Source organism: Abramis brama (assembly GCF_963993115.1).
Source record: "Abramis brama genome assembly, chromosome: 24".
NCBI classification, from domain to species: Eukaryota; Metazoa; Chordata; class Actinopteri; order Cypriniformes; family Leuciscidae; genus Abramis; species Abramis brama.
In genome coordinates this window covers 3,836,188-3,848,854 of record NC_139986.1, presented here as the reverse complement: position 1 = coordinate 3,848,854, position 12,667 = coordinate 3,836,188, and the positions used below count along the sequence as shown (strand labels likewise).

Here is a 12,667-nt window from a genome sequence, read left to right as displayed (position 1 = left end):
ATGAGTGTATAAAAGAGCAACCCTGTGTGAGGAAGGTAATTCATTTGATTCATTCTTACCATGCACCTTGTTCTGTTTCAATCTGAGCATACCTTTTCTGGCAGTCAGTCAGTGATCTTGATCCATATGCTTCAGGATGTCCTTCCTGCAAGATGACAGCATCTAAACCCTCCGAACTTGCATCAACAGATTATGTCCTTGTTGACGTCAAAGAATCTGAGAACTGGGGCATTGCTCAGTTGTGACTTCAGCATCTCAAAACTAATTTGCTGTGAAGTTTCTCAGTGCCAAGCTACACCACTTTCCAGGAGTTTCCTCTGTGGCACACTGATTTACGACAGGTTTGGAACAAACTTAGCAAGGTATTAAACCACCCCATATGGCTGTAGTTTTTCTTAAGCCACACATTACCATTACTTTAGACCAGTAGTTTAGATCGTATTTTTCTTCACGTTCTGGTCCTTTTGGCTGCTTCTACCAAGTGACAAATTAATTTGAATGCTTGATGATATGGTTAGTCGCAACCTTATCCAAACCTGACCTGTGATCCATTTTTCAGTTATTACCCATCGGTTGAGAAGCACTCACCTATCTGGTATATCACTAACTAGGTTTCAATTTCTTGACAGGTATGTTGTCCATGTTAACAGAAACTAACAAGTGTGATCAGAAAGATCAGACACATTCTTCATTGCAGAAGTTAAAGCAGCTTCGAAAAATTTAAAAGTAAAAAAGTTGGAAGAGTTTTCACAGTTTTCGCTTATCTGACATCGAGGGCCCTATTTTAACGATCTGAAGCGCAAGTATCAAACGCGAAACGCAAATAACTTTGTGGGCGGATCTCGGGCGCTGTTGCTATTATACCGGAAGGATAAATGACTCTTGCGCCCGACACAAATCTAAAATGAGTTGGTCTGAAGTAGCTTCATTACTCATAGGTGTGGTTTGGGCGTAACGTGAAATAAACCAATCAGAGCATCATCTCACATTCCCTTTAAGAGCAGGCACGTTTGTTCCATGGCGGATATGCTATTATAACGGCGAATTTGCCAGACGCACACCAGGAGCGGTTCACAGCCGAGGAGACCGACGTTCTTGTCAGGGCCGTAAAAGACAGAAAAGTGAATGGGGATGGGAGAAACCCATATTATTATTATCCCATAGGAATATTTTTTCTTGTAATTATGTATGGTTTGCAAAAATGGCAACTGCTGCGTCTGTGTGTAGATGAGAGAGGCAAAGTGTACGGGACATGTGAACGTCTTTTATTTATTCCACAAGTTTTGACGCGTATCTTCTTGTCTTGTATTCACACTCGAAATCCATATAGTTCCTTTATCACTGTTTATTCTTCCAAGTCAATAAAGAATCACATTTCTTACATACAGCACAATCCTCTTGCGCAGCAATGTCTTCTCAACATCTTATTTGAAGAGATACTATACTTGTGAGACAATTTATGCTATATTATAACAAATGGTCAAAAGCTTTGTGTTCTCCCACTGTGAGTCTGCACTTATTGCGTAATACTTTTTTACATGTGCTACCAAATAGACGTCACTGAACATGCGTGGTAAGAACAAATATAAACTACATAAATATATTCAACAGTAAATGACTAATTAACAAAAATAATTATTATATCAAATTTACGCAGTAGAAAATTTATGAAAATATAAATTTTGAAATATGAAATATGGCTCTTACACTAAGTGTATGCGCGTTGTGCACACGCTACATTATTGTAAAGCATGCCCCCTTAAAATAGCATCTGAACGTGCCACTGAAAATGCGCCACTGACTTTAGACTAGGTTTTTCCTGGTCTGTGGTGGAATTGTTTTCTAGAACTGCAAAATAGCACCAGGGAACGTTTGTGCCGGAACACGCCCTCCTCTATTCGCTGAACCGCCCCCGGGAGCGCAAGTTCATTCCCTAATTTACCGACGTGCGTCTGTGGAGGGAAAAGTCTGCTGTGCGTCGGGTGCAAAATAGGAATGATACATGCGTCGGTGTACAAAGTCAATTGCGCTGGGTGCAAGATAGGGCCCTGAGAGTTAACAGGCTATAGTAATGCATTTTTTTAATTCTATTTCTGTTATTTTACTTGAAATTAAACATAACTGAGAACTCACCCTCATTTAATTCTGAACTTGTATGATTCTCTCTACTGTGAAGCACAAAATAAGTTATTAATTATTTTAAACAAAGTGAAAGTCAATGGGGTCCAGTCTTTGAAAGCATTCTTTAAAATATCTTGCATGGCTTATTTGCAGTTGTTAAAAAAAGATATCTGTTAAATGTGTTCCTGGCAGATGCACTTTTACTACAGAGAGTCTGGTAAACTGCCCTGTGATCCTCAAGTCGTATTGGTCTGTGATAGTGGCGACTGTGGCATTCTCACATTCTCAGAGCCTGAGGTGACGGAGCAGGACCACTCGGGTTAGATCCACTGGTGCCAGTATGAGCATCACATGACCAACAGTGTCACTGGTGACAAGCCCTTCACTCTGAGGTAAGATCTTATATAATTGATGTGACGGCGAATTCCAGTGAGTTCACATTGCCTGCTGATCTGTGCAGTGGTCTGCCAGTCTTGTGTTTCTCCCTGGTCGCTTCAACACTCTGCGGAGTTCCCCTCTCACAAAAGAGCTTGCGTATGGCACGTCTTTTTAAAGATGTCTCGCCTGTGCACTTCTGGTTGCGGTCAGACTTTTTCTGAGTTTGATGGGCACAATCGCTGCCTTACGTGTTTGGGCGTAGATCACGCTAAGGCAGCCTTTGTGGATGAATCATGTTCTCGCTGTGGGACATTTCATTTCAGCCTCATTCCTGGAGAAAGGAGACTGCATCCCCAGTCGGTTCAGCTGATTTGGGAACAGTTCAGGGACGTACAGGCAGATCTGTTTGCCTCCCACGACTCTCCCACTGCAGCCTGTTTTACTCCCTGACCGAGGGCACGCTCGGCACAGATGCACTGGCCCACAGCTGGCCACGGGGTCTCCGCAAATATGCGTTTTGGTTGCACCTCATTGGCCCACTCGGACCTGGTTCTCCAAACAGGTACTCCTCGCGACAGCACCTCCCTGGCCAATCCCTCTGAGGAAGGACCTCCTTTCTCAGAGACGAGGCACCCTATGGCACCCTCGTCCCGATCTGTGGCTCCTGGACAGGACGAGGCAGGTTTGAGTACCCTACCACTAGCGGTGGTGGCTACCATCACTTGCCTATGCGTTGAAGTGGAACCTCTTCATCACCTGGTGCTCTTCTCGCCGAGAAGACCCCAGAAAATGCCCGATCAGTGTTGTGCTTTCCTTCCTGCAAGATGGGTTGGAGCGAAGGCTGTCTCCCTCCACCCTCAAAGTGTATGTTGCCGCTATCGCCGCACATCACAACACAGTTGAAGGTAAGTCCGTGGGGAAGCACGACCTGGTCATCAGGTCCCTGAGAGGAGCGAGGAAACTGAATCCTCCTAGCCCTCCTCTCGTACACTATTGGGACCTCTGAGTGGTTCTAACTGCCCTGCAGAGTGCTCCCTTTGAGCCTTTACAAACAGTGGAGCTTAAGTTCCTGTCAATGAAGACAGCGCTCCTGCTTGCATTGGCCTCCATCAAGAGGGTAGGGGACCTGCAGGCATTTTCGGTTGACGAAGCGTGCCTGGAATTAGGGCCGGCCTGCTCTCAAGTGATTCTGACACCCTGGCCTGGATACGTGCCCAAGGTTCCCACCACTCCCTTTCGAAACCAGGTGGTGAACCTGCAAGCGCTGCCCTTGGGAGGAGGCAGACCCAACCTTGGCACTGCTCTGTCCAGTACGCACCCTCCATGCTTACATAGACAGAACGCAGTGTTTCAGGACCTCAGACCAGCTCTTTGTCTGTTATGGTGGGAAGCTGAAGGGAAAGGCTCTATCCAAGTAAAGGTTGTCCCACTGGATAGTGGCATACCAGCAGCAAGGTTGACCATGCCCCCTTGGTGTGAAGGCACACTCTACCCAGAATGTGGCCTCCTCTTGGGCTCTAGCGCATGGCGCCTTGCTAACAGACTTCTGCAGAGTAGCAGGCTGGGCGACACCCCAGTGTTTCTCCATATGCAGCTCGCTCGCGGGTCATATGTGTATTCTGTAAGTCCCCCGGCATTAGTAAGTCCCCAGGCATTAATTGTATATTTCCACTGAGATATGCTTCCCAGTGTACCTTGGTATTCCTGCGTTAAGTAGGAGTCATTCGTCCGTGCCAGTCTCACGACAGGGAGCTCAGACTTACGCAGGGCACTGGAAGACAGCTGAGGTGGCGTGATTAGACTGGGAACCCCATTCGTCATCACAACGTAACTCATAGTGACCACGAAAGGGACCGTCTCGTTACGTATGTAACCCTCGTTCCTGGAGTAGGGAACGGAGACGTTAGGACTCCCTGCCACTTTTTGGTATCTAAATTTGGTATCTAAATTCAACTTACAGTTAAGTATCATTCATCAACAATTAACCAGTGGTGGAAAGAATACTAAAAAATGTTTTACTTAAGTAGAAGTACAAAAAATAATATGACTCAAGTAAGAAAAAACACTCAATTTACTACGTTACAAAGTACTTTAGTTTTATTTTTCTATTTTTACCCAAAATGAGGCAATGTTAGCAATATGGAGCATTAAACACTTTCATGTAATTTCTGTTTCTTTCATACTGACAGCTGGAGAGTGCCCTTGAGCAGAAAGTCCACAAGTGAGATTCATAGAAGGATTAAACTTATGACGTTCTGGGAAATCCCTAATATGGATATCAGATATAATATAACATGCAGACAGATGTTTTGACTGATGAAACATGAAGACAATAAACACGAATGCGATAATATATCTGTGTTCTTTAAGCCATCTCAGGTATTTTCATAAGAATGATGCATTTCTATAATGCAGTGCTAATCAACATAGCCTGTATCACAGTATAGAGTTTTATAAAATAATAGATTTTTCTCACTCTGTGTTAAATTTGTCACTAATAAAACACAATAAAAATTATTTAAAGAAAAGGCTTATATTTACCTTTTAATTGTTAGGATACAGACCAGGAGACAGAGGTAAGTGAATCCAAACACAGCTTTATTTACAAATGACAAAAGTGCAAGGTGAGTATTCATAGAATTCAAGTGCAGATTCTGTGAGGATAACTCGATGTGGGGTGAGAAGCAGGTAAGCACTTTCACTTTGGATAAGTTGATGTCAAGCAACCAAAGTTCATTAATATTTGTCTCTTCTCTTTCAGATGCGATCGACAGCAAGCAAACTTGAGGGAACACAGGATCACAGGCAGCAAGGAATCGGGCAGGATTTCTGAAGATGGCACAACAATGACATAGAGGTTAGCGTTTCAGGTAAGTATACATTACAGCTTGGAGTCTTGACGCGTCAGAGGCTAAGGAGACAACGGAATATGGTCTGTTCCTGTTGGAGACTTGACAATGAACTAGGGCAATGGTGAGTGTTTTATAGAGCTTGATGAGGTTACTGATTGGGAACAGGTGCGGGTGATTAGTAATCCGGAAAAGTGAGTGCAGGTGTGCCAAAGAGGATCCTGGGTAATGTAGTGCAGAAACAGTTGGTGAACGTGACATTAATAGTTTGTTTACATCTACCTTGTAAATATATATTTTTATTAAAAAGGTTACAATTACAACAACAAATCAAGTGTAATCTTTATTTGTAAAAACTAAAGTATACATTTTATCATACATATTTCAAAGTTAAGGATTTGATTGGTTATTTGATTACTTTATTTTTGACAAAACATACTATATTTAACATATGAGCAAAAATTGGCAAACAAAAGCTTATTTATTTTACAGTAAAAATTTATAATCTATCCAAAACTAATCAACGAAATGTTGTCTTTCATATGTCTGTAACATAGGTCTTTCGTTTTTATTATAAGAAATATAAATGTTAATTTGCAGTTTAATACGTTGCTTATACAAATACATTTTATTTCAACATATTTCAGTCGATTTTTACTCAGTATAGCAATACAGTTTGCTAAAAGCGAAACATTCATTCACACACAGAAACGCCTGACTGTAAGTTGTTTTTATGAAATATTAGGGCATATAAATGTTAATTTGCAGAATAGCCTACATTTTATTTCAACATATTTCAGTCGATTTTTACTCATCTCAGTATAGCAATACAGTTTGCTAAAACATCATCATTCATTCACACACAAACGCGATTTAAATTTAAACTGTCTTTTTGCGAGCTGTGGTAAACAGCGCGCATCTCTGCCGTTCATTCATTCACAGAAACGCAATTCACTTGAGAAGGAAAAAAAACTTACTACAGTATTCCTCAGCTCAGTCGGATCCTTGCTCTTCGAAATACCCGCACATCTGAGGTACATTTTCCATTATTATTATTCCTCACAGCGCTGCGAGGCGGTGTAAACAAGTAATGATCTGAATAAACTTGTGTTTTCTCGAGCTGATATGGGGGCGTTCACAGGTTTGCGTGGATTGCCCCAGACATTTGCGTTTGAATAGCGCGCGCTCTCCGGGGCGTGGTCACATTACATTTGAATGAGCTCTAATGAGATCGACTGGAATCGCTCTCTTTTAATACAGATTTCACAAGATGAGAATATTTGTTTTTAATGTAAATTACTTCATTTAAAAGAAGAGAATTCAAGCTTCATGCCTGTGTGCCTGTATGCCTGTTTGACTGAGTATTCGCTGAGTTATTGTTCATTTTCGGACGCATTTCAGAATGGACTTAACTGACAGAGAGAAGGCAGAACTCGCTTCGTGTTTATTTTTCTTTATTTGGCAAAAAGCACAACACTTTGTTTTTATTGTGAGTATACACAAAAATAATACACATTTAACAGAATCGATTGATGTATGAAACTTGTTTGTAATATCAAAGTCAACAGAGCAAAATGAATGTCTTTGGAACTGATAAAAAAAAAAGCGAGCTGGTATCGCCGGCGATACTGCCGACCCCAGGGGGTTAAGAAGCAACATGGGACCACAGAAGAGATTTCAAACACGTGATTTTGGTGCAAAATGTGATATTAATCTCATAAATAGATGTGTTTGACGCTATGCTAAACATACATACTAGCTAGTTTGTATGTATTCAAATTTGGAGTCCATGCAAACTTTTGACCCGTGCTTTCTAGACGTCCATCTTGCCTGAGGGGCCCCAAACTTCGCGTGCTGGTAGCCTAGGGCCCCCACTGCCGCACATCAGGAGGACGAGTCTCTAGAGCGCAGGGAAAAAAATTGGGCCTGCTTTGTCAAAATCTCTCACAAAGGTCTCTTGCTCACATAGGCAGACAGGCCCTCTCGAATGGGCACATTGAACCAAAGTGAGGAGAAGGGTGTACCTCGAAAAAACATACTCGGGACCCACCTAGGACCCTGAAATCCGGGATCTTGAACCGGGGGCCCCTGGACTACCACCGTGTAAAATTTGGAGTCCCTGCAACCTTTTGCCCCCTGCTTTCCAGACGTCCATCTTGCCACCTATTCGACGTAGGCTGTTTGTGTCCAATTGGGCCAATTAAGCACAAAAACGGGTCGAAGGGACACGAGACTCTGGACACTGCCTCGGGGCCCGTGACGAGACATGTATGTCGATTTCGGGCCAATCGTCCACGAATTGCCTATGAAAACGTATGGAATAAGTTGCACGTGTCCTCGGCTCCCATTCGGGCCCCAAACTTCGCGTGCTGGTAGCCTAGGGTTCCCACTGCTGCATATCAGGAGGACGAGTCTCTAGAGCGCAGGGAAAACATTTTGGCCTGCTTTGTCAAAATCTCGGACTTTAGGCGCTTCGTGGACATAGTGATGAAGAGTAGGCAGTTAGTGGGCACTTTAGGCACTTTGTGGACATTGTGATGAAGAGTAGGCAGTTAGGGGGCACTTTAGGTGCTTCATGGACATAATGATGAAGAGTAGGCAGTTAGAAGGCACTTTAGGCGCTCCGTGGACATTAGACCCCGAAGCCGCCGCCAGGCGCCGCCATTTGCGCCATTTAGAATTTCAGCCGCCGCCAGCCAATAATTTCGTAAGCCAAATTGAGCCGCCATCTGATAAAGTTTGGCTGAGCCGGCTAGAATTATTTGCATCAAATAATAATTCTATCACATAGAGACATACACACACGAAATATAAACAATACATGAGATCTATTTTCTCACTGGATTCATAACAGCACAGTCTTGTGCTCGTTGCTACGATACACAGACTCACAGTGAATTGACGACCAATTAAAATTGCTCGTTTTCCGTACAGAAGAAGCGATGCATTTTTTTCTCGCACTGAGGTGAAATGGTGGAAAGAAGCAAGCAAGGTAATTTTGATCTCACTTCTCACATACTTTCCTAATTCCTACTTACTTTTTTTTTTTAACTTAGGCCTACCCAGACTTTTGTTCAGGGCACGGTTGCACAAACACCTGAATCAAAGATTGATGTTATGAACCAAATATTCTGGAACGGAGATTTATAGCACTGAACGTGATATTACTGCAGTAACAAACCACCGTTTCTAATTCACGACGCATGCTTCAGTGTAAATTGAAGTGAAATGTGCAAAACTTTGTCCAAAATAATACTGATGTGTTTATATTAAGGCGAGACACGGCAGGCATCGTTTTTTTTTTTTTACTGGTCAATTTTGAGATTTTTGGATATTTGTCTTCAATAACATGTCTTCTTTCAGACTTGTGGTGAAAAAAAGTCCGAAATACACATTTAGGTCTTTATTTTACTACACTTCGTCTGTTTGCGTCTGTAGATTTCTCATAAATTCAACAAAATTTTGCGTTCTTAATCAACATACTTCTCCGCGATCTCTGCCGTCACCCTCTCACATGCACCGTTAGGAAGCTCTCTCTCTTCTGTACAATTCTGTTGGATCCAAATATGGATCACTTGCTCCTTCAAGGTGTAATATGATAAGCTTCATCCATGATAATGCCAAGTTATTGTATACAACTTAGCCTACATACATTTAGCCTAAACACAACACATTGTAGGCTATTTGAAAATGTTTAGTAGCATACAGACTACAAAATAAATATGTACATACGTTGTGAAAGTAAAATCTGGTGTTTTCTTTATTACATTGTATTGCATTTTGTAGAAATATAGTGTAAAATATAGTGTAAGCCATGCATTGCTTGGAAATATTGAGATCTAGTAAATCAGTATAACATAGACATCTGTAGACATGAAGTGGCAGCTTCAGCCATTTGCAGCTATGAAAAGTTTGGCGGCTGCAGCAGCCATTTAGGTTTTGGCTGAGCCGGCTAGCCAGCCAATAACTTCATCAGCCAGCCATTATTCTCAAAACAAATGGCTTCGGGCTCTAGTGGACATAGTGATGAAGAGTAGGCAGTTAGTGGGCACTTTAGGCACTTTGTGGACATTGTGATGAAGAGTAGGCAGTTAGGGGGCACTTTAGGCGCTTCGTGGACATAATGATGAAGAGTAGGCAGTTAGGGGGCACTTTAGGCGCTCCGTGGACATAGTGATGAAGAATAGGCAGTTAGGGGGCACTTTAAGCGCCTCGTGGGCAAAGGGTTAGGGTACCATACTCTCCTGGCCCCCTAGTGGCGACCACAAAGCCCATATAAGGAACTGAGCTCCCATAATCGGCCGATTAGGGAAAATACATTCATTTAAGTGTGATGTTGGCGTCCATTTGGAGCCTTTTCATCCATCGCACCCCTTTTTTGTCATCTGCCAACTTAAATGAATTGGCAAAAATCCACAGACCCCCTAAATTCCCTAGCCCTTAATTTGGGAACCGAGTGGCCATGTACCACCTAAATGACAGCCCATGGCAGGCAGCCCGTGGCAGGCAGTCTGTGGACGCTGCGCGCTGGGCCCCCCAATTTTTTTGCGCAGACGCGGGGGTCAGTCATCCCGTCTTCCTAGACCCTCCAGGGGCCCCACAACAAGGGTCACATTGTAAACTTTTCGTTGGATTCACCACAAATGGTGAAGTCCCACCTGTAACTTATTTGACAGGGTCCCTGTGGGCTGTCTGGTCATATTTCATAATTACAGTGGTTTTATGAGGTAAAGACTACTGTACACCACACAGGGGACACAATACAACACAATGATGTACATTACAGCTATTAATTATGTATTATTAGCCTAAAATTGAACGGAGTTCATGACTATTTGATGTTATTAGAGAATCTTTGAAGATATTTTGGAATTACATAAAACTGTTGATACCGTAGCCTGAGCGTAACAAATCAGTGAACCGTTAAGGAGGATACATATAATTAGGGTACTTGTCTATAATTCCTTTGACTTAATTTGTATAATTATTTTGACAGGTAGACAGAGTGGATTTCAGGGGGCTTCTTCGAATGAATGCCGAGGAGTTTGAATTTATTCTCAATAAAGTGGCCCTACTAATAACCAGACATGACACCAAATGGAGATTGGACATTACTGCCAAGGAGAGACTGGCAGTAACACTCAGATTTTTGGCAACAGGTTTGTTGTTCATATTGAAGGCTGCTGTGTATATCACATTTACTTCTACTTAGTTAAGGTAATTGTTCCTTTTTTTCCTTTAGGAGAATCATTTGCATCCTTAAGTTACCAGTTCAGGGTTGGAGATTCCACAATTTCCAAGATTGTGAGTGAAACATGTGAAGCCCTGCACCACGCTCTTGCCAATGAATATCTGAAGGTAAGCTTATTTAAACTAAAATACTGCATAAATAAAAAATAAAAAAATACATATATTTATATATATTTTTTTATTAATTTCAATGGCAAAAATAGACCATAAATATTGAATAAATATTAATAAATTCAATAAAATGATCTCAAAATACACAATTAAAAAGAATAAATATTATAGAACAAAAATAAATTGCATTGGTTTTACTGGGATGGAGGAAGTTTCATTTTTAGGCCTCCGGTCACTTCTGACCGGGAAGGCCCAGGATGTGACTCCGAAACGAAGACCGTCTGAGGGTTAATGTCTAAAAGTACGCATGACACCAATAAAACTACAGTACAACAAAACAGTTCTTAATATTTAAAGGCATAGTTCACCCAAAAATGAAAATTCTTTCATCATTTACTTGCCACTATGTTGTTCCAAACCTGTATGAGTTTCTTTCTTCTCCTGAACACATAAGTAAATATTTTAAAGATTGTTGATAACCAGACAGTAGTATTTTTATCCTACTGTGGAAGTCAATGGATACCGTCCTCTGTCATCAGCAGAATAAAGAAACTCATGCAGGTTTGGAACAACATAAGGGTGAGTAAATAATTACAGAATATTCATTTGTGGGTGAACTATCCCTTTAAGGGAGTGCTGATGTATTGATCATGAAATGCTGATTGTCCAACCCAATTACTTGGATGGAATTGACTGTTGAATACATGAGCATGTACAGTCTTTTTTTCTATGTAAATAACTAATATTTACTTTATCTTTCATTCAATACTTTTGGTGATGCGTTGGTCTGGAATCTGGAAACTGTTTGATATGATGTTTTCATTGTTATTTCACTATTATTTCAGACTCCCAGTACAGAAGAGGAATGGCTGAAAATTGCAGAAGACTTCCATATAAAGTGGCAGTTTCCCCACTGCATTGGTGCAATTGATGTGAAACATATAAACATTCAGCCACCAGCACACAGTGGAAGCACCTTCCACAATTACAAAGGACGATTCTCTGTGCTGATGATGGCAGTTGTTGATGCCAAGTACCAGTTTTGGTATGTCAGTGTAGGAGCACAGGGCAGAGCATCAGATGCTGGAGTTTTCACTGAGTCAGACTTCAAGCAAGCTCTTGACAGGGGCCTCCTTAATATCCCTGAAGCCAAATATCTACCAGGCTCTAATATAGAAGTCCCCTTTATGTTGCTTGGAGATGATGCATATCCTTTGCGCACTGACCTCATGAAGTCATACCCCTTTCGCCAATTAGATCATCAGCAGAGAGTGTTTAACTACAGACTTTCTCGAGGACGCAGAGTGGTGGAAAATGAGTTTGGTATACTTGCCAACAGGTGGAGAGTGTTCCGCAGCACAATTATGCTCAACCCAGACAAGGTGCAGAAGATCTTAAAGAAGTCTTATCTTGTGTGTGTCTCCACAACTATTTGTGTGAAGTTTGGTCTGACTCCTACACACCCCCAGCCCTAGTTGATACAGAAGATGCAGACCACAGACTCGTAGAGGGTACCTGGAGAAAGGATGGTCTAGGAGCCATGCTCCCACTTCAACCAGGAAGACCTGGTAACAGCTCCATGGCTGCCAAACAAATTAGAGACAAATTGAAGAGCTACTTTGTTACACCTGCAGGCCAGGTTCCCTGGCAGGAAAACTACATTTAGACTTTTAGCAATTATACAAACTGGAGGAGCCTACTTGTTCTGTTTTCTTTACATAGTTTATTGTGCTTTGTTCAATTCTACTTTATTCAAGTGTTACGCATTTTGTTGCCTACATTGTTAAAAAAAAAAAAAACATTTCTAGGAGCTAGGTTGCTGATTTGTCAGGCTGTTTTATGATTCATTCTGAGCTCTGCAAAGACAGTATTTTCTTTTGACACAAAATGTATTATTTATTTTTTTTTAGAAAAAAAAATATTTTCCTGAATGACATTACTGTAGTTTTGTGTTACCT

General features: G+C 41.6%; 1 protein-coding gene across 1 annotated transcript; it reads left to right on the top strand.

Moving 5' to 3' along the window:
• Positions 1–5,169: 5,169 nt before the first annotated feature.
• LOC311075543 (uncharacterized protein) lies at positions 5,170–12,400 on the top strand (the record flags this gene model as incomplete). The annotated part of the gene is made up of 4 exons (XM_084103039.1): positions 5,170–5,187; positions 10,345–10,507; positions 10,591–10,706; positions 11,555–12,400. 4 exons carry the CDS (start codon positions 5,170–5,172, stop codon positions 12,182–12,184), a joined length of 927 nt encoding a protein of 308 aa, XP_083959165.1. The 3' UTR covers positions 12,185–12,400.
• Between the last annotated feature and the right edge of the window lie 267 nt (positions 12,401–12,667).